This window comes from Hyperoodon ampullatus, assembly GCF_949752795.1.
Source record: "Hyperoodon ampullatus genome assembly, chromosome: X".
In the NCBI taxonomy this organism is placed as follows: domain Eukaryota; kingdom Metazoa; phylum Chordata; class Mammalia; order Artiodactyla; family Ziphiidae; genus Hyperoodon; species Hyperoodon ampullatus.
This window is the reverse complement of record NC_136913.1, coordinates 7,040,356-7,062,479: the sequence shown is the minus strand read 5'-3', so window position 1 is coordinate 7,062,479 and position 22,124 is coordinate 7,040,356. Positions and strand designations below refer to the sequence as shown.

Here is a 22,124-nt window from a genome sequence, read left to right as displayed (position 1 = left end):
CCAAGGGCTCCCAGTCACACCAGCTCACCGCCCAGAGCACAGTCCCGAGAGGCACTGCCTTCTAGCTCCAGCGCGCTTTCAGCCAACGGCAGAAACCCAGGCGACCAAAACAGCACGTGTGTACAAGCACACACACACACACACACACACACAGAGCACAGGCTCGCGTGCCCACACACACACGTGCACACGGGCAGAGCGCAGGTGGACTCTGCATGCCGATCTGCATTATCATTCACTTTCAGGCAGAACACCACACGAGAAGCGTGTCTGCAGACCTCCCCCACTGGCCTCACACCGCCCCGTGAGCTGACCACCTGCTCTTCAAGACAGCGCAACAAAAGGGGCACGAGTCACTGCAAAGCCGGCACACAGCCACGGCGGCAGGAAAGCATCCCTGTCCTGCAGGAGATGCCCCGAGGGGGGACCCAGGCTCTCTTACCGGCTCTCCACCCGCCGTGAGCACAGCGCCCCAAGGACCCGCTCTTGCGGCAGCCCCGGCGTCTGCCTGCCTGTCTGTGCCCGCTGCCTCGTGACGGTCAAGTTCACGCAGCCCCGCCCCCCCCACTCTAACCCCAGGACTCAAGGCTCCCTTGTGACCTCACTGACGACTCCTGACCTCAGGGGGAAATGTTCCCAAGGCTTCTCTGCCTAAACCCCCAAAGCCCTGCCCTTTTAAAGCCCTAAAGGCACGGGTGTCTTCCTCTTTATAATTTAAAAGGAGGAAATACAGAAAAGCCTACTGCATGAATTTTACGCAGCTTTGCCTGTTTAACTGTGCTAGACCATCGTATAACGTGTGCAATCCAAGGTTCAATCCCACAACCGTAAGGTCAGATGAAACAATGAAGTTTAAAACAAAACAAAACAAAACACTCAATAGCCTATTTTACGTCTTTCTGTATTTGGGGGTTTATTACACACTCAGGAGGAATGTAATCCAAACAGCTAACAAAGTGCTTCCGGAGGTTTTACTGCGTACAAGGCATTCGCTGCAGACCACAAAGGGGTCACAGGCTGACCCTGACTTAGCCAATCCATCACTTCACAATGATCTGCATTGAAAGTCCCCGCGCCCCACCTCCCCTCCTAAGGCAGCTCCCTGCCCCCTGACGCAGGCAGTGCCCCTCCCACCAGGGTCTCTAACTGCCACGCAGAGAGCCCCGACCCTCCCCAGTCCTGCACTTACCCTCCAGGACGAATTTTCTCTTTTTACCACCTGCTTCAGTCAACGTCTTCAAAATTCACTGCGGTTACTTCCGACCCTTGCTCATTTAAACAAGTAACACGTGCTACTTTGCAGTATCTCCCACGTTACCGCTATCTCACCAAGAGTGACTTTTTCATATTTTCCACACCTGCTTGATTTTAAGCACTGCGCCGCTGCGGTAGTGTGACACCCACTTAGCATTTAAATGAGTCTGCAAGGAAGGTTGGTGTGGCTATCCCGTCATCCAGGGAAGGGAAGTTATTGGCAAGCTTAGGTGGCCTGATGCAAGCACACGGAGAACGAGAGTAAGAATTTGAACCTGTGTCTGCGCGCCCCCACATCCCACATGCTTTGCACCAATTTTCATCTCCATGTATTATTCTACCAAGTACAGGATCCCATCCCTAAGAGAGGGTGCCATCCACCCCAGGCCAGCTCCATGCCTGTCTGTACCTCAGAGCACAATGGGAGGCCATCCACGTAACAGGCATCCCGTAAGAGCCTGGTGGCTGATAAGGGATTTCACCCACTTACTGCTCAAAAGGTATGTTCCTGGTGTTTACAAACTGAGTAACTCGAAACATCTCAACACTTGATTTTACAATGGTTTTAGATGCACAGAAAAATTTCAACGAGAGGAGAATGTTCCCATGTCCCCTACACCCCAGTTTCCCCTACTGGCTACACATGACATGAGTACCTTTGCCATAACTAGTGACCCCAATCTTGGTTCATTCATCCTAACTACAGTCTACACTTTATTCAGACTTTCTTCACTCTCGCCTGATAGCCTTCTTGTGTCCCAGGATCCCAGCCAGGACACCACATCGCACTTAGTTGTCACATCGCTTCACCTCCTCCCACCTGAGCGACAGCTTCTCAGACTGTCCTTGTTTTCCATGCCCTCCACAGCTTTGAGGAGCACCGTGCAGGCATTTTTGCAGAATGCCTCTCAGCTGGGATGCGTCTGATGTTTTTGTCGTGATTACCCTGGAGTTATGGACGTGGAGGGCAGGCCGCAGGAGGTGAATGCCCTGCTTACCGTACAATACCAAGGATCACGCCGTCAACACAACAGTCTGCTGACTGGTGGGCAGGGTCAGGTACAGTGTGCATCAGCTTCTCCTCGGTCACGTGACTTTCACCCCACCTTTTCACCCTACCCCGTGTGGAAGAACGTTACCATATGGAGCCCGTATTACGGGAATAAAGGGCTCTGACCCACCCCCTTGAGGGCAGAGGATATACAGAGATGTGGAATTTCTCGGCACAGGTTTGTCTCTTCTCCCCCACGTATTAATATACCCAATCATTTACGTCTATCAGTGTGGACTCAGGGATACTTTACACGCTGGGTTACAATCCTGCACGACTTTATCTCACTGCAGCTTTGGTCATGCCTAACTCTAAGTGGACCCCTGTGTCCCTCTGGCATAGCCTCATTGTTACACGGTTTTTTGTTTTTTGTGTTTGTTTGAATACTTCCTTACTTTGAGGGCACAAGACACTCCATACTCGTTTTGCATACACCCTGCCCCAGCCCTAGCGTCAGCCGTATCTCCAAGGAGCCCTGCGTCCTTCTCATGGAGAAGCGTATTAGATAGAAACCAGGATCTGGGTGCTGCTTTTGCTCTAGGAATCCATTTTTAAAGGAGACTCTCTATGAACAATGTGTAAAGGGGAAGCACTTTTATAATATTAAGGTTTATCGTTGGGTTTTCATATATCCGTGTTTCCTAGAACAAGGCGTAATTATCGGGGCGTATAAGAGGCTCAAAGCCTACGCTGTGTTGATGCCGTTAGGACTGTACATCGTAAATACTTGTAAAAAGTTGAATACAAATGTGCCTTTACTTGATACAGTACATTCATGTCCTTGAGAAAGTCCACAAATAAGAAGGGAACAGAACATGACAGGCACCCTGGCACACTGAAATGCCGAAAGAACGCCTCCTCATAGCCGCTGGGACAAGCCTGCTGAAGCCTCAACCCTTCCCCAAGTCACTTCACCTGAACTGAGCTCGTATAGTCCAAGGATGCCAATGCTCCAAGTCAGAGTATCACAAAGGAGCCCGAGCTTAACAGCATCCTTCCCTCTCCACACGCTCGTGCTGTGAACGGGCCACAGCGAAGCCAACCAAGCCAGAGAGACCAGTAAAATGAAAATGGCAAGAGAAAGGGACATCATGTGGCAGAGAAGCATGCAAGAAGCCTCTCTGGAAACATCCAGACAGTCGACCATGCAGGCCTCACCTCCCCGTCTGGGAAGCGCACTCACTGAAGGCCAATCTCTTACGTCCCTCGGCCAAATCCCAGGGCTGGCAAACCTGCTCTGTCCAGTTTTATGGGAGTACAGCCACACCCACCTCTTTATGGACTGTCCACGGCTGCTCCCGGGCTACAAGGGCAGAGACGTCAGCACAGCAGGAACACTGAGTTCCTTAAAGCCAAAAGTGCTCACCATCTGATCCTTTGCGAAATCTGCGCTAGAGCCGCGATGCTCAGACTTGAGTAACGCGCGGCCTCGTTTTAAATTTTAAAAACTTTTCTTCTTGTGGATTCTCGGCACCGACCAGATTTTAAAAATTGAGATGAGGTTCGCATACCCTGAAATTCACCCTTTGGAAGCGTATGATTTAGTAGCTTTCGGTAAATTCACAGAGTTGTGCATCCGTCACCACTGTCTAATTCCAAAGCGTTTCCCTCACCCGCCAAGAGCTCCACACCCGCTGGCAGTGACTGCCTTTCCCTCGGGCCTTCATTGCTGTTAGCCACCCATCTCCCTTCTGTCTCTACGGATCTACCTGCTCTGGGCAGCATACACGCACCAGAATCACACAACGTGTGGCTTTTTATTATATTGTTAAATGTGTCTAAATATATTTTCCTTATTTTTATAGCTCACAGACTATAAAACACACAACAGATTTGCAAGGGACGTGGGAGAAGAACTATAAAGCCAACGTGACTTTAATGGCTTTGCTGGGAATGAACTCTTCCTCTCGTGGCTCCGGACACCCCACTTCTCGTGGGTTCAGCGACCCTGGGTTCCCAGATGCCACGAAAGGACTCATCACTCGTCTCCGGACAGACAGGACCCGGAGCTCTGCTGGCATGGCACCCTGATGACTTGTCCCTTGTGTCGGGGGGACAGCTGGGGTCACGTGTGAGCCTGGACTCATGCTCTCCTCCCTGCATGGGACAGCAACCTCATTACCTCGGACAGCGGGGCTCCCCCCACACACAAGGCACGACCGTGCACACCATCCAGGATATCCTGGTAAGAAGGTTAAGGTTCACATGGAAATAAAGACACAAAAGATTCAACTCGAAAGGAGCACAGGCACGTCTTCCAGGAACCCATGTGCTCCAAGTGCTGCATCTGAGAAAACCTCAAGGCCATGCACCTTCCCGGCTAGCGCCCTCTCACTGCCCACGCCACTGTCTTCCTCCTTCACCTTCCTGTCCTCTGACTCCAGCTGCTGGTGGAGGTGGTGTGACCTCCGCAGGGCCAGGGGAGAGCAGGTGGCTGCCTGGGGGTGCCGAGCGGATACACCAACTCCTCGGTTTCGTGCACGTTTCACGTCCACTCGGAAATATTTTAATGCATCTTACGCTGCTTAAGAGGCAAATCACAGAACCATTCTTTTTTATTTTCAGTGTGTGGACCTTCAGAAAGTTTATGAGAAAACTGATTTCTGGGACTAGCTGCAGGCATCTCACCACCACTTAACACACCAAGTACGAGGAAATCAACTCTGACAGCCAAGGGTCCACCTCACCTATGACTGAGGGCAGTTGTGTATAAGATGCAGTCTAACTCTAGAGAGGGCATCACTTCAGACTGAACCTTAAAGATAAGCCCACTTCACCGGGACTTCCCTGGTGGCGAAGTGGTTAAGAATCCGCCTGCCGGTGCAGGGGACACGGGTTCGAGCCCTGGTCCGGGAAGATCCCACATGCCGCGGAGCAACTAAGCCCGTGCGCCACAACTACAGAGCCTGCACTCTAGAGCCCGCGAGCCACAACTACTGAGCCCACTCGCCTAGAGCCCGTGCTCCGCAACGAGAGAAGCCACCGCAATGAGAAGCCCGCGCTCCGCAACAGAGTAGCCCCCGCTCTCCGCAACTAGAGAAAGCCTGCATGCAGCAACAAAGACCCACGCAGCCAAAAATAAAATTTGAAGATTTTTAAGAAAAGGAAAATGCAAAGTAGAAAGCGGGGGGGGAGAAAAATAATAAACCCACTTCAGGAGTGACCACTCAGGGGTCCAAGGTCTCCTTTTGGGGTGATGAAAATCTTCTGGAACTAGACGGTGGTGATGGATGCCTAATGCTGTGAATGTATTAAGTGTTACTGAATCATATACACTCAAATGGTTAACTTTACATTATGTGGATCCCATCACAATTTTAAAATAAATAAAATCTTTTCAGCCCCATTTCAAAAAAAGCATAAGTTACTTATTTTTTATTTTATGTTTTTAAACTTTATGTTGGAGTCTAGTTGAATAACAATGTTGCATTAGTTTCAGGCGTATAGCAAAGTGATTAAGTTATATCTACTCCTTTTCCAAATTGTTTTCCCATTTACGTTGTTACATAATATTGAGCAGAGTTCCCTGTTTTACCCAGTAGGCCCTCGTTGGTTATCCATTTTAAATATAGCAGCATAAGTTACTTCGAGTAACTTAAAAATTAAAGCAAGTCATTTACAGGAACCTCACAAACAGCAGCCAACGTGACCCAACATACAGACACCTAGAAAGCCTGTGAGTCCCAAGGGACGGAAGTCAAACTGGACAGATATCCGGTCCTTGAAGCCATCTCGTCAGGGAGCCTGAACTCGGTGGGCCTGAGACTCACCGCCCACTGGTCTTCTCCAGACACTGATTTCAGAGTTCTAATATAAAATGCCGACACAGACAGAAAGGAACACAGGAGAAACCTGCTGCAGCTAAGCGGCCTCGGCCTCGCCCAAGAGAGAGAAGCCTGCGTCTGGCACCTGGTCTCCAAAGTTCCCGAACATTGCTCACGAAGGCCTGGGGAGAGGCAGGTGTGAGAAGGATACGTGGCCTCATCCACGACCCTCCCAGGCATCAGGGATGTCCTCGATCATCTCTGTGGAGCAAGTTTTCATCCTAACGTGGCTCTGCCACGTCCACTTCTGCAACGAAGCGCCACCTCGTTAACACCCTGCAGGAATGCTACGGTGCCTCTCACAGGCCGTCCGTACCTTCCGCAGGGAGTCGGTGTTCACAGTTCACGGATGAGACGCGCTCACATTCCCAACACGGATTCACCACACAGCCTGGATTAAGACGTGCGACTTCACCCATTAACGGTATGAAAGTCGACTACGTGAGGATTAGGTAGGGTGCCACACTCGGTCCCATTAGAAGAAACAGGGATCAGAGACCTGGTCCTTGACAGTTTGGTTCTTTTGCTCAGGCTTAGCTGCCCCGCGGCACGTGGGATCTTAGCTCCCCGACCAGGGATCAAACCTGCGTCCCCTGTGTTGGGAGGCGGATTCTTAACCACTGGACCACCAGGGAAGTCCCGACAATTCGGTTCTTGAGCCAAGAGGAAAGCACTTTAATGAGACAATGAGCCAGAAGAGTCTAGAAGAACTGAAAGGCAGCAAAGATCGTCTCAAAAGCAGTCAGAGGAGACTTTGCCGACACCTCTGCCACCGTGAAGAGCATTCACGTAAGGTGTACTTAAACCCATATGGCCGCCTTCCAGGTCATCCCAGCCCTAAACCATGGTACGCTGACTTAAAACACGGCATCGAGCAAGGAAGCATGGGTGAAAGGATCAAAAGGAGATGATGAGTGTCGGTGTGTTCTTGTGGATTTCTGGAGAAAGGCAAAAACACCAAAGAGTCCCTGTACGTGCAAGTTCGACCAAGGGCAACTGACAAGGGTTTGAGCTTTTTTTTTTTGGCTGCATTGGGTCTTTGTTGCTACGCACGGGCTTTCTCTAGCTGCGGCGAGCAGGGGCTACTCTTCCTTGCGGTGCGCGGGCTTCTCAATGCGGTGGCTTCTCTTGTTGCGGAGCATAACTCTAGGTGCGCGGGCTTCAGCCGTTGCAGCACGCAGGCTCAGTAGTTGTGGCTCGCGGGCTTAGTTGCTCTGACCTGTGTCCCCTGCCTTGGCAGGTGGATTCTTAACCACTGCACCACCAGGGACGTCCCAAGGGTTTGAGCTTTGAAGACAGGAGTCCACTGAGAAGAAAGGAGACCAGAGGATAAGAGAGCAAAGGATCCTGTCAAACAGCTGCGGAAGTCTCTCCATCCAAGAAGAGGGGCCGTGGACTCTTGGCTTTTCCCTCCCCAACCCCCGCCCCCAACAAAGGACTCGCATGCAGCCACCGGGGCAATCAGCTGATGTGTGTCAGAACCCTCTCAGAGGGCAGAAGCTGCCGTCACAAGCAGGGTCTGTGGAGGACCGCTTCCCCGCCGCGTCTGGAACTCGGATGCCTGGGTCCAGTCTCCATCGCTGTCCCTCAGCGCCACAGTGGTTAACATGTCGGCATGGTCTCTGCCCTCACCTCACTGCTCCGTGGACCTGGCTCTCTGGCCTCACTTTCTGCTCTGGGGCCCCAAGCCCTGGGACCCTCAAACCACGGCCTAACAACGCGTCCTTCAGAATAACGTGAAGTCACGAGACCAAACCAGCATGTGAACAAATCTGCTGTGCCTTGTCCTGACTCTGCTTTTCCTGAAGCCACACAGGTATAAACACAAGGGGAAAGTGTAGTTACAAACCAAGACGTAAAAACACACCACTGGAGCCCGGGCCCAGGGTCTTCTGACAGCCGTTGCTCTTCATCTCTGGGAGGATGGAGGTTTGTGTCTGAGCAAGGGCTCTGGGCACGGGAGACAGTGCACTGCCCGAAAGGAAGCTGTGCCGATGCTGGGCTCCACCCCAGAAAACTTCCAAGCTTGAGTTTCACCTTGTGACCATGCCAGCATGGGCTTCCTAAGTATCCAGCACAGCAGTTCAGAATGGAAAGCTTCAACTTAGCTAACTGAAGGCCAGGAGGAGTAAACGTCTCCCCCAAAGCAACAAATGAGGGGTGCAGCTCGGATGGCAACGCTCTCACTCTGAAACCTACTTGCGAGCAGCCTGTGGAGTAAATGGAAATCAGTCTTGGCATCAAGCTCTGTACCGCAAATCACCTCTCAGGGCAAACGTACAGGAAGGTGACCCTCAGGTGGGCTTAGCTTGTTGATGAATTTCACGCGAAATGAAGGAGCTTGATTTCATACAGACTCCACCTTCTGGCTGTTAGTGGGATTTAGGATTTATTCTTATTCTCTCCTCGCCCCTCCTCTCCCATCCGTCCCAACAAAATACAAGCCTGCAGGTCAGAGCCAGTCCGCTGGCGGCAGCTCCTATGGGGGCAGAAATGGCCGGGAGGAGGCCGGGGAGTGGGAACCTGCCAGTGGCCACAGCCTCCCGGGCTCTTCCCCTACAAGACCTGTGAGCAGAACCCCCCAGACGCAGTCCTCTAGAAGACCCTCACGCGTGAGGGGCACGAACCCCATGCGGTAAAACTTAGCTTTCTTACAAGGCTTAAAACGTGACACTGGGGCTTCCCTGGTGGCGCAGTGGTTGAGAATCTGCCTGCCAATGCAGGGGACACGGGTTCGAGCCCTGGTCTGGGAGGATCCCACATGCCGCGGAGCCACGAGGCCCGTGAGCCACAACTAGTGAGCCTGCGCGTCTGGAGCCTGTGGTCTGCAACAAGAGAGGCCGCGACAGTGAGAGGCCCGCGCACCGCGATGAAGAGTGGCCCCCGCTCGCCACAACTAGAGAAAGCCCTCGCACAGAAACGAAGACCCAACACAGCCAAAAATAAATAAATTAATTAATTAAATTAAAAAAACAAAAAACAAAAAACATGACACTGGCCAACAAGTCCACGTACCAAATTTGAGATGTTGATGACTTCCCTCTAACGGGCAAGGAAAGCCCACTTCGTGTACTGTCATGTATACTAAAATCGTCAATACAGTTTCAGCAAGCAGGTCATGCCAACATGGAAGCACTATTCCCCACGATCCAGAAGGAGCACAGAGCCCCACCTCCACTCTGCCCAGGGTCCGCCAGCCGTCCAGGCAGGGAGAGACCAGCCAGCAAGGGGGCAGCTCCACGAGACGCGGCAGAGGGGGCACCAGAGTCCCCTGGTCCCCATACGCTGTTTACAGGGCGATGGGCGTCTGCTCAGAAAACCACTCTTAGAAAGGGAATTACCCACCAGAGGGTGTGTGCAACTCCACGCCGGCAACAGCCCTCCAAAGAGGGTTCGCTGTTTGCCCCCCTTCACTAGCTGCTCGCTAGGATGGCAGCCCCTTCATTTTAAATGCTAGGACGTCAGGTGTGACCTTGTCTGGACAACGATGAAAGGACACTTCCTGAGAGAGTGGACGCAGCAGAGTAGACCACTTCATACCTTGAGGTCCTAACCCCCCCGGACTTCAGAAGCTGATGGAATGAAGCTCTTTCGAGAGGGGATTCAGGCAAAACGAGGGCATGGGGGTGGACCCTAATCCAGTCTGGCTGGTGTCCTTCCAAGAAGAGATCAGGACAGAGACACACACAGAGGGAAGACCAGGTGAGGACACAGGGAGGAGGCGGCCGCCTGCAAGACACCGAGAGAGGCCCTGGGAGAAACCCACCCTGCCAGCGCCTGGAGCTTAGGCTCGGGCCTCCAGAGCTGTGAGAAAATCACTGTCTGTTGCTGATGCCGCCCAGACCCTGGCAGTTTGTTACGGCAGCCCAAGCAAACTGCTACACCGAGCTTTCAAGGTCCCCGCGACACTGGGGCAGGGAGCAGACGGCCGTTAGTCAGGACACCTGAGCTTGGAGATCTGGTGCAAAACCTCCAAAAACAGTGGGCGCCGGCTCTGGAAACGTGATGGGTGAGGATGCCGCTCCCATGAGAACACAGCCGGAGGCAAGCAAACACGGCTAGATCTCCTCCCGAGGGCCTGGGTCCTGCTCAAACACCACGTGTCTTGCCCACAACCTCCAGGCAGGAGTCGCCTCATCCTCGTCCCTCCGGAGATTCTGAACCATCCCGTAACTTTTCACAAAGATGATAATTACACGTCATCGCTTCACTGCTGAGTGTCGGTGTCTCTCCTTCCCTCCTATGCTGGGAGGTCCTCTGGGGCAGAACCTCTGTCCTACTTTATCTAGAACACAGAATCCTGAAGCTCACAAAAATGCTCTCAATTCGATTTGCTGCATAATTGTTCTCTTGAGGCTCTTCTGCATCCCAACAAACACAACAAAAGCCAGTTTTCATTATCACGTTCCAGTTAACAGATCAGCAATCCGATTTCTTTACACAGATATGTTACATGAATTTATGCAAAACACTGGGCATCTTTAAATCTTTGCATTATAGATTTGGTGTTGGTGAGCAAAGGACAGTCCCTTGCCTGCATTTTCATTTCTTGGGTTCTCCCATTTAATGTCTCAAGGGCACTCTTTCCTGCTGATACTTCAGAAGATAAACATTTTCTCAAAAAAACGCCTCTTCGACATCCCTAATCTAGGATTTCACTGAGCCTCACCACTCTTTAAAAGCATACACAATGACTCTGAAAATTGCTGGGTTTGTAGCTCAAAACCAGAAAGCTTCTGGAACTCGTTCCTTCAGAGTGGTTACGCAGCCTGCCAGCAGACACAGCTGTGAAACAGGCAGCGTGTGGTCGCTCCCCCGTTCCTCTTGACCCTTTCGCTGCTGACAGTACCATTACAACACACACACACACACACACACACACACACATTATGTACATTATAAGCCATTTGTTATCAGTCTTCACAGCCGGAAAGCTGAACTCCAACCAGCACATGCATGTCTCTCTGCAGGATAAATGCCCGAGGCCTCCGTGCAGGAGCGAAGCCCGAGCCCGAGTGTGCGGGGAGCATCCTCACCGCACTGCACTGCACTACACTACCGCACAGCACGCACTCTCACGACTGCAGCAGGGCCCGGAAGTGGCTTTGATAAAGATGACAGCTGGCACTTGACACGTGACCTGCTCGCAATCCAGAGCCATAAAGCTCTAAACTGTGCCGCTCAGACACAGCTCAGCTCTGTACGTGTATTGTTCACGGACCTTCCTCTCTCACCCAGGGGTTTCTGGTCTTGGCCGTGCAGACTGGTAAGTAACTGCAACCACATCCTACATATGCACACACAGCCCACCATGCCTGCTCCCTCAGAGCCACCGACACTCTTGTGCAAGGCTAGAAGCACTCAGCTTACAGCCAAATGAAGTAAAACCCCATTATGTAAGGCTCTCAAAAGCAAGCATTTAAATCGGTCATCTCTGGGACAGAATCTTCAATTTTGAGGTTGGTGTTTAATTTGAGTAGCACGCCAACTCCCAGAGATGCTCAAGGAACAGAAAAATATGCACTCAGCGACCCTATTGTGTACAAATTTGCTTCCATTCTTCCATCGGCCCTTTTAAAATAAGGCCGTACCCCAGTTCCTGCAGTGACCTACACTGCCCTCTCCTGCCCTCTTCACGGATGAGGGTCCAGACGACCGTATTTCACCTAAATTCCACCCTCACTACAGTGACACAGCTACACTGGCCACACTTGAGAATCAGGGCACACGACAGTGTAACACTGCTGCCATGCCGTTCTTTCGGATGCTCTGATCCCCTCTTGGGGAGCCAACCGACTTGATTTCTATTTTAAAGCTCAAAATTAAGTCATTCAATAAGGCCAATTGAGAAAGGCTTGCCTTAGTCCTTTGACTAACAATCCTTCCAGACAATGTGGATTTCCAGACCCAGCAACCCAGCTGTGCCCTCGATGTTAAAGCGTCCCGTCTGGATAAAGCATGTCATTCAAGCCCACTACACTGGGTTTCTCGTTCTGTGAACATAAAGAACTTGACTGTACGGAAAACACAGCAGCTGTTTTAAGAACCAGAAATGCCACGATGGCGTTCAGAGCGTCCCCGCCCTGGGGATGCTTCTCCCGCCGGCAGTGGTGTAGGGCTGAGGGCTTGGTCCTGGGGACGCTGGAAGTTGAACCTGGTTAGTGGCCACTTCAGGACTGGCGGAAACCAGACACCCAAGCACTCACCCACCATAATGCAGCCCACCCCAAGATGACTTCTTAGTAACCCCAAGTGCAGAGTCTCCTACCTTGGGGTGGGGCATCCCTCCTCGGCCTGGACTGAGGAAGAAAGCTCTCTGCGCGCACCGGGGTCCTCTGTTTGCCGTCGCACTTCCACAGAAGCTTCCTGCCAAGGGTGGCACAAGGAGACACCCGGTCATCAAGCTGCCGCCTCCGAGACCTCTGTGATCACGAACCCTTCATTGTGGGTTCGCCCTGTGAGCCCACACCACGAAGGCAGTGACGCCGCCTGCCGTCAGCCGGCCACAGGACCCGCGAGTCCGGCTCTCCAAAGCGTCTCATCAAAATGACTCAACAAGACCGTGCGTCCCGCTTCGGCTCTGGGCAGGAAGCAGAACTCCTACGTGAGGGTCATAAACCTGTGTGACACACTGGCCCCCAAACCCTAATCAAATCAAACCCAGCTGGTCACGGCTCCCTGCAGCGAAACCTCAAGCCCCGGGACCTGGAGTCTGGGAGCCTTGTTTCTTGACCGAGCAAGCATGGAATTCTCAGAGGTCACACTGCACGGGGCATAGGCACGCGGTCGCGGTGTTTGCAGGCCTTTCTGCACCGGGGGGCCACACAGAAACCTGCACCTCTTCACACGCGGATGTTCATTATTGTGTAACAAACCGATGACTGGTTTTCCTTAAAAGAACCTCCATCTGATGCTGCAGGAAATCTGTTCTTTGAAATGTACAAATGCAGATGGAAGGGGAAACAAAGCAGAGAGAGTGGGAGAGGAAGACTGACTATGGACTTTGAGGCATGGATACAAATATGTAGCTTTTCAGAAAGCTTCCCATCAACTTTCACCATCAAAACTCCTACTTAAAAAAAAAAAAGTGGAACAGTTTAACGCACTGCATTTTCAATCACATTTGCCCCAGAACAACCTTTAAAAATATTTGACCAAAAAAAGGGACTAAGAAGAATACTAATAGCATCAAGTAACATCAATGTTTGAAACTCTCTCTCATGTGTTGTCTTAGGCCTTGCTATAAAGCACCGCTTGTAATTTCAGAGGAGGGCTTGCCATTTTCTATCATCTCCCCCAATTTCTTCCCTTTGTATCAAGGGCAAGCTAATCAAAGGGAAAGACCGCTTCGGCGACAGCTGACGATGAGGCTGGGAACTCGAGATGTGGGTGCAAACAGGGCACTCGCAATTGTCATGGGTGTATCCACTTTGTCCCCAGGTGCTGATACTAGAAATGCTGGTGCACGGAAATGCTCAGACAGCTGGACACGTGTCACAGCGGCAGTGGGCCATGATACTCTGGGGCTGTCCTATATACGTGCCTTAAGATGGAATTACGGAGGCTCTGTCCTGGCTCCCTGCAGGACGCTTACCTGCTTGTAGAGGTCGGTCGACGGCGACGACCGGGACCTTCCGTGGATGTACTGTGGCCTCTCGCGCTGGTCCAGACCCACGTCCAGGATGTTGTCTGCCGAGTGGTACCTCCCAGAACTCCTGGCTTCCGGGGCTTTCCTCTGTTCCCTCCAGGAGGCTTGATACTCTGCAAAGGTTCCCAGCCTCTGGGGCGGGTCTGATCTCCCCACCTCTCCCTCCTTGCCGGGGCCCGCTGTCCAAGGCCTCTCCGGCTTCTCCTTGGGGAGCCCACAGGGTGCCGGCCTCAGCCCCAGCCGCTGGCCTACGGGCTTGCTGGTTTCCTCAAAAAACTTCCACCTGTCGGCAAAGGTGCGCACGGTCTCGTCGGGAGGTGCGGGGCGCTGGCGCGGGCGGTCATCCCCCGCGAGCCCCACCTCGTTCATCTTCTCGGGCTCGGAGTAGGACTTCAGTTTCTGCTCGGCCGTGAAGCGCCTCCGGCCTGCGATGCGCGGGGCGTGCAGCGCGCCGCCGGCGCTCGAGGGCAGCCTGGCCGGGGCTGCCTCCCAGACGCGAGGGAGGGTGTCGGGGTCCGACGGGCTGGGCTCCAGGTCGCGGCGCCTAAACGACGTGGCCCTCAGGACGCGGGCCTGCGCCTCTTTCAGGTGGTCCTTATAGGTGCTGGAGAAGGCGGCTTCCGGGGCGCCCCCTGCCGGCTGCACCCCCCAGCCGCGCGCCTCGGCCTCGGCAGCAGCCTCCTCCTCCTCCGCGGCGCCGGCCAGGGTTGCCGTGCTCCGGCTCTTCTGCAGCCTGGCTCGCCGCAGCTGGATCTCGTTCCTCAGGGTGGTGGCGAAGCGGTCGCTCCTCCGTATGGGTTTGCCCGCCGGGGCCTCGGGCGGGGGCCTCTCCGGGGCGCCCTCGTGGCCGGCCTCAGGCCGGCGCGCCCCTTCCTGGGTCAGCGAGTGTAGCATGGGCGTCTGCAGGGGGCAGATCTCGCCGCCCCCGTGGGCCCACGCGAAGCCGCCTGCGACCCTCTTCACACTCGCCGTTTCCACGAGGCCGGCCCCGGGCGGTTCCTCGGCTCCCTCGCAGTGGCCCCCGGCCTCCCTGTCCGCCGGCGCCACCTTCCCCCTTTGCCGGGCGCCCTCGAGCCGGGGCGGGTAGCAGCGGGGCTGCGCGGCCGGGGCGCCTCCCTGCGGGCCGCGCCTGGAGGTCACGCAGTAGTAGCGGCTCTGCACGCCACAGTCCCCCTTCTGGTCGCCAGCGCTGGGCCGCCCCACCGGAGCGGGGCTGTCATCCGGGAAGCGCTCGGCAGGCGGCTGCTCCCTGAGCCACGTGGCCGCACTGGGCCCCTCGTGAAAGAAGGGGCTCTCGTCGCTGGAATGGCGCGGGTGCTGGCACCCGGGCAAAGGCTGCGGGCAGCGCACGTCCGTGCTGGACAGGGAGGCCTGGAGCCGGCTGGGGGCCCCCGGGAGGGCCCTGGCCCCGCTGTCGCAGGGCGGCCACCCGCAGTCCAGGGGCACAGCCGGCGCACAGCCCGAGCTGCCGGCTCTCGTCCCGTCGCCCAGGCGCGCTGGTCTCTGCGGCTGATCGGCCGCTTCCGGTCTCCAGTCGCTGTGGGACTGCGCGCGGGTCAGGCCCGGAGGGTGCTGCGTGGTGGCCGCCTCTGAGAATGGAGGGCCCTGGGTCTTCTCGTGGCTCTTGGTGGCCGCAAAGCTGTCACTGCGGAGAGGGGGTGGGGGCGGAGGCGGGGACGAAGAGGCCTTCTTCTTATCGGGCACGTGCCAGACCGGCCCGAAACTGGACCTCCCGGAAGCAGCTAGCTTGGGCTCAGGACTGTCCTCGGGCCTGGGGCTCCTGCTGCTGTCACAGGGGACCCTGGGGGGGAAGCCCCCAAGCCTCTCGTCCACACACTGAGGGTCGCCGGCAGCCAGGCCCTGCCGGTCGCTGCCTCCGGCGGAGGCCTCCCAAAGGCCCACTCTGTAGAGGATGTTCTCGGCAGAGGAGGCATCCGCCTTGGGCAGCGTGTGGTCAGGCGTGCTGGAGCTGGTGGAAAAGGAGCCGTACGCGGAGTCCCGCTTGCTGGGGCCGCCCAGGTGGTCGATGCTGCTGTTGGACTTGGCAGCCGAGAGGCGCCCGGACGGGTAGGACTGGGCAGGCTGGTCCAGGCTGTCCACGCTCCCCAGGGAGCTGAAGTGGTCAGAGGCGCGCTGCAGATGTGTCTGCTCCCACAGGCCGCTCGACAGGTCCTGGGACGAGGAGCTAGGAAACGAGAACCACAGGCAACAGTGTGCTTTAGAGTCACGTTGCAGCAAAGGGCAAGATGAGACTATGCACGTAGGAGCGGCTGGCCCTGGGCAGAAGGCAACCACTCTTCCTGCAGCAAGACCCCTGGGTGCGGCGCATCTAAGTTTTCCCATGTCAAAGAGCAGCTCTCCGAGGGCAGGCTGAAAGGGCCGAGTCCTACCCACAGGATGCTGTCCCCAAACAGAAAACCTTCCACGCTGCGGTACATCTCTCAGCTCGACACCCACAGGCTGGACCGAGTCCAGAGCAGGCAGCAGCAGGCAATGCCCCTGTGAACACCTTGATCCTCAATCACTGGTTCAGTGTCGCAGATAGCAAACCGCAGCCCATGGGCTAAGGACGGCTTTTAGAGTTTTTTAATGGGGGCGGGGCGGGGCACGGAATCAAAAGAGTACTTCCTGATGCATGAAAATGACACGAAATTCCGATTTCAGTGCTCATAACTCGAGTCTGACGGGAACTCGGTCATGGCTGTGTGCTTTGCTCCCAAGGGCAGAGCTGCACAGCGGCGGCAGACACCGGCCCACCAGCCTGAGGTATCAATCCTGTCTGGCCCCCTGCAAGACGAGTTTGTGGACCCCTGGTTGAGTGCAGGAAACGATTCATACTACGGACTGCTAACACAAAGAAAGCCATCAAAAGAGAATGATCTTGGGCTTCCCTGGTGTTACAGTGGTTGGGAGTCCGCCTGCCAATGCAGGGGACACGGGTTCGTGCCCCGGTCCGGGAGGATCCCACATGCCGCGGAGCGGCTGGGCCCGTGAGCCATGGCTGCCAGGCCTGTGCTCCGCAACGGGAGAGGCCGCAGCGGAGAGACGCCCATGTACCGCAAAAAAAAAAAAAAAAAAAAAAGAGAGAAAGATCTTCAACGTAGAAAGGCAAGTTCAGAGATCACATGACTTTTCCAAACCCAGATATTAAATCACAGGCATACCGCATTTTGAAATGAGGTATGCCTGTGATTTAATGAAAGCTCAGATGATGATTAGCATTTTTTAGCAATAAAGTATTTTAAGACTAACGTATGTGCTTTTTTTTAGACATAGTGCTACTACTGCACACTTAAAGCTCTCAACAATGAAACTGTTTATCCAGGCATGTTAAGTGCTTTCATTAAAGATCAACAAAGCTGGAACGTTCACGCTTGCAAGAAAAAAACTGGCTGCTTGAGGTTCGAGGAGAACCGGGATGAGAAAAAGAAAGTGTGACCCAGGCAAGGACACAAAAGTGTGAGCTAGCTAAGTCACGTGAGGGAGGCAATGACCATTCCACGCCACGACTTCAGAGGACAGACCAGGTACCCTTCGCAGAAATGGAGCATGTTCTTCCCCATCCTCCCAGCAGTATTCCTGAGGGGACTTTTCCAGGAGATTCTAAGTCCAAGCAGATATAAACAAAGCTAAGCACTTCTTCCACAGGGCGTATGTGTTCCTTTAATCAAGAAACCGCCAAATGGGCTTAATGAAATATAAGGTCCACTTTTTACTTAAGTTTTACCACACGGATGAGAATCTGGCTTTTCAAAAATACCCTGGACTCCAACTATTATAATCTCTTATGGCTTGTATTTAACACCTATTTCCTTCACAGCAGAGCAGTATTTACTAACAGCCAAAAACTGATTTTGAAATAGTTATGTTAGCTCCAAACACACACACAGACACACACAGTCGTGCACACCACAAATATGCGCACACGCAGAGATACACACACAGACACACAGAGGTACACATATACACTCACACATGCACTTGTGTACACGCCCCACAGCCACACTATTGCTGTTACCATCATCCTTCTAACAGACCACTGAGGACACTGGCCACTAACCTCAGCTGACTGGACAGCTCCATGAGGCCAGGAGGAACATCTCCAAGCCAACACACCCATGGTGTTGTCCCATGTTTGCCTTGCATTAGCCCTTCTGACCCCAAAATGTGGGCTCCAGAGAAGCCAGGTTGAGCAGCACACACACCCCGCTTCCACCAGCTCACCATTCTAACATCCTCTCTCTCACAGTTACCAAGAAACCACCAGGCCTGGCACATGGGCTGTGAAGCCCCCTGGTTTCCCCTGTACCTCCACACAGCAACCTGGGGGTTGGGGAGAGAGTGCTGGTGTTTAACAGAATTTCCTGGGGAGCTTTGGCCAAAAAACCTGCCCAGCAATAAGTAATGTGGTGGCTGTGGACACGTGAGTGATGCGGACAGCCATCCCACTCGGCTGGCCCAAAGGGATTCAGCCAGAAAGGGAAGTCTCCAGGCTCCTATTTATCAGCTGGACAACATAAATGAGGAAGCACACTAGCTTGTCCTTTCTCTTGGTGTTTTACTTTTTGCTTTCAAGCATTATACACCTGCCTACTCAGTGAAAAAATTTAGAATCCTACCAGTAACGGGGTGTCCACGGCCTTTTCTCATCAGAAAAAGAACATCATTCTGAGGTCAAGAAAGACACTATTTAAAACACAACGATCCAAAATCTATGGGACACAGCAAAAGCAGTTCTAAGAGGGACGTTGAGAGCAATACAAGCTTACCTCAGGAAACAAACAACTCAAACAACCTAACCTTATACCTAAAGGAACTACAAAAAGAACAAACAAAGCCCAAAGTTAGCAGAAGAAAAGAAATCATGAAGACTGGAGCAGAAATAAATGAAATACAGACTAAAAAACCATTAACAAAGATCAAAAAAACTAAAAGCTGATCTTCGAAAAGGTAAACAAAATTGATAAATCTTTAGCCAGATGCATCAAGAAAAAAAGAGGGCCCCAAATCAATAAAATCAGAAATGAAAAAAGTTATAACTAATACCACAGAAACACAACCTAGAAGAAATGGACAAATTTCTAGGAAAGGACAATCTCCCAAGACCGAACCAGAAAATAGAAAATACGGGCTTCCCTGGTGGCGCAGTGGTTGAGAGTCCCCCTGCCGATGCAGGGGACACGGGTTCGTGCCCCGGTCCGGGAAGATCCCACATGACGCGGAGCGGCTGGGCCCGTGAGCCATGGCCGCTGAGCCTGCGCGTCCGGAGCCTGTGCTCCGCAACGCGAGAGGCCACAACAGTGAGAGGCCCGCGTACCGCAAAGAAAAAAAAAAAAAAAAGAAAGTAGAAAATATGAACAAACCAATTACCAGTAATGAAACTCAATCTAAAAAAAATAAATAAATAACTCCCAACAAACAAAAGTCCAGGACCAGATGGCCTTCCTTCTCAAACTATTCTAAAAATTGCAAAGGAAGGAATGCTCTGAACTCATTCTACAGGGCCAGCATCACCCTGATACAAAAACCAGACAGAGATATCACAGAAAAATTAAATTACAGGTCAGTACCACTGATGCACATACATGAAAAGTCCTCAACAAGATATTCGCAAACTGAATCCAAAAAATATATTAAAAGCATCATACACCATGATCAAGTGGAATTTATCCCAGGGATGCAAGGATGGTCCCATATCTACAAATCAACCAATGTGATACACCACATTAACAAACTGAAGGATGAAAACCATATGATCATCTCGAGGGATGCAGAAAAAACTTTTGACAAAATTCAGCATCCGTTATGATAACAACGCTCAACAAAGTGGGTATAGAGGGGACGTACCTCAACATGATAAAGGCCATCTATGACAAACCCACAGCTAACATCATACTCAACAGTGAGAAGCTGAAAGCATTTCCTCTAAGATCAGGAACAAGACAAGGATGCCTACTCTCACCACTTTTATTCAGCATAGTTTTGGAAGTCTTAGCCACAGCAATCAAAGAGAAAGCAATAAAAGGAATCCAGGGCTTCCCTGGTGGCGCAGTGGTTGAGAGTCCGCCTGCCGATGCAGGGGACACGGGTTCGTGCCCCGGTCCGGGAAGATCCCACATGCCGTGGAGCGGCTGGGCCCGTGAGCCATGGCCGCTGAGCTTGCGCGTCCAGAGCCTGTGCTCCGCAACGGGAGAGGCCACAACAGTGAGAGGCCTACATACCGCAAAAAAAAAAAAAAAAAAAAAAAAAGGAATCCAAACTGGAAAGGAAGAAGTCAAACTGTCACTGCTTGCAGATGACGTGATACTATACAGCAAGTCCCCTACATACGAACCTTCAAGTTGAGAACTTTCAAAGACGGCAACATGCATTCGCCTGTCCAATCACATAAGTTAGTTCACATGTCTGGTACATTGTCACGTGCGTGCATCCTCTACAAGTGGCTGTGCTTCTGTGTACTGTACGGTACTGTGTAGGGTACAGTAGTACAGTATCTTTATTTCAAGCTAGATCTGCAAGAGGATGATTTCATTGAACTCTTTGCTGTGTAACATGAGGAGCTTACTAATGAAGACCTGATAGAACTGGAGGCCCAGAGAAAGGACAAAGAGGAACAAGAGGAAGAAGAAGTAGCTGAAGAACCAAGGAGATTCACGATGCAGGAAATGGCGAGGGAATTTTCTTTATTTGAGGAGGCACTGTTAGTTTTTGAGGCACAGGACCCGAACATAGAACAGTACACAAAGGCTGCAGCAGCTGTTCAGAATGCAATCCAGTGCTACCGTGTCATCTATGATGAGAAAAAAAGTGCTACTACCCAGACAACACTGGATCGTTTTTCCAAGAGGGTAGATAGAATTGAATCCAGCAAGGAACCAGCACCTGTGCCATCAACGTCAGGAGTGAGTGAAATTGCAGCTTGTCCTCAGTCTCCTACTGTTGACGATCCTTCAGCTCTACCATCTCCCACCTCCTCTCCCTCCTGCAGTCAGTAACTCTTCTGGCCTGTTCACTCAATGCCAGCCCCTGGATGCCAGCTACAGTACTGGACTACTGTACTTTTCAAGGTACTGTACTGTAAGATTAAAAGTTTATTTTTTGTGTTTGTTTATTTTTATGTATTCTTTGTGTGAAAAGTATTATAAACCTATTAAACAGTACAGTACTATATAGCCGACTGTGTTAGTTGGGTACCTAGGCTAACTTTGTTGGACTTAACAAACAAACTGGACTTACAAACGTGCTCTCAGAACAGAACTCGTTCGTATGTAGGGGACTTCCTGTACATAGAAAATCCTAAAGACGCCACCAAAACACTATTAGAGCTCATCAATGAATTTGGTCAAGTTGTAGGATACAAAATCAATACAAAGAAACGTGTTGCATACTAACAATGAACTATCTGACAGAGAAACTAAGGAAACAATCCCATTTACCACTGCATCAAAAAGAACTAAATACCTAGGAATAAATCTAACCAAGGAGGTAAAAGACCTATACGCAGAAAACTGTATGACACTGATGAAGGAAACTGAAGATGACATACACAGATGGAAATCTATACCGTGTTCATGGACTGGAAGAATACTGTTAAAATGACTACACTACCCAAGGCAATCTACAGATTCAATGCAATCCCTATCAAAACACCAAGGGCATTTTTCACAGAACAAGAATAAATAATTTTAATATTTGCATGGAAACATGAAAGACCCTGAAGAGCCAAAACAATCTTGAGAAAGAAGAACAGAGCTGGAGGTATCACAATCCCTGACTTCAGACTATACCACAAAGCTACAGTCATCAAACAATCTGGTACTGGCGCAACAACAGACACATACAACAATGAAACAGAACAGAGAGCCCAGAAGTAAACCCACACACTTATAGTCTATTAATCCACGACAAAGGAGGCAAGAATATATAGTGGAGAAAAGACAGCCTCTTCAATAAGTGGTGCTGGGAAAACTGGACAGCTACATGTAAAAGAATGAAATTAGAACACTCCCTAACACCATACACAAAAATAAACTCAAAATGGATTAAAGACCTAAATTTAAGACCAGAAACCATAAAACTCCTAGAGGAAAACATAGGCAGAACACTCTTTGATATAAACTGTAGCAATATGTTTTGGGATCTGTCTCCTAAGACAAAGGAAAGAAAAGCAAAAATACACAAATGGGACCTAATTAAAAGTAAAGGCTTTTTAAAATAATTAATTAATTAATTAATTATGGCTGCTTTGGGTCTTCATTGCTGTGCGCAGGCTTTCTCTAGTTGCGGTGAGTGGGGGCTACTCTTCATTGCAGTACACGGGCTTCTTATTGTGGTGGCTTCTCTTGTT

The 22,124-nt window shown here is 51.8% G+C and overlaps 1 protein-coding gene across 1 annotated transcript in view; it reads right to left on the bottom strand.

Annotated features, from left to right (window-relative positions):
• Window positions 1–22,124, bottom strand: part of SHROOM2 (shroom family member 2) — a gene marked incomplete at its 5' end in the record, with an annotated part of 137,516 nt that overhangs the window by 37,373 nt on the left and 78,019 nt on the right. Inside the window, 2 exons of the mRNA XM_079727326.1 lie at window positions 12,398–12,495; window positions 13,724–15,962. Of these exons, the coding sequence (XP_079583452.1) occupies window positions 12,398–12,495; window positions 13,724–15,962 (2,337 nt within the window). The remainder of the gene's footprint in view (window positions 1–12,397; window positions 12,496–13,723; window positions 15,963–22,124) is intronic.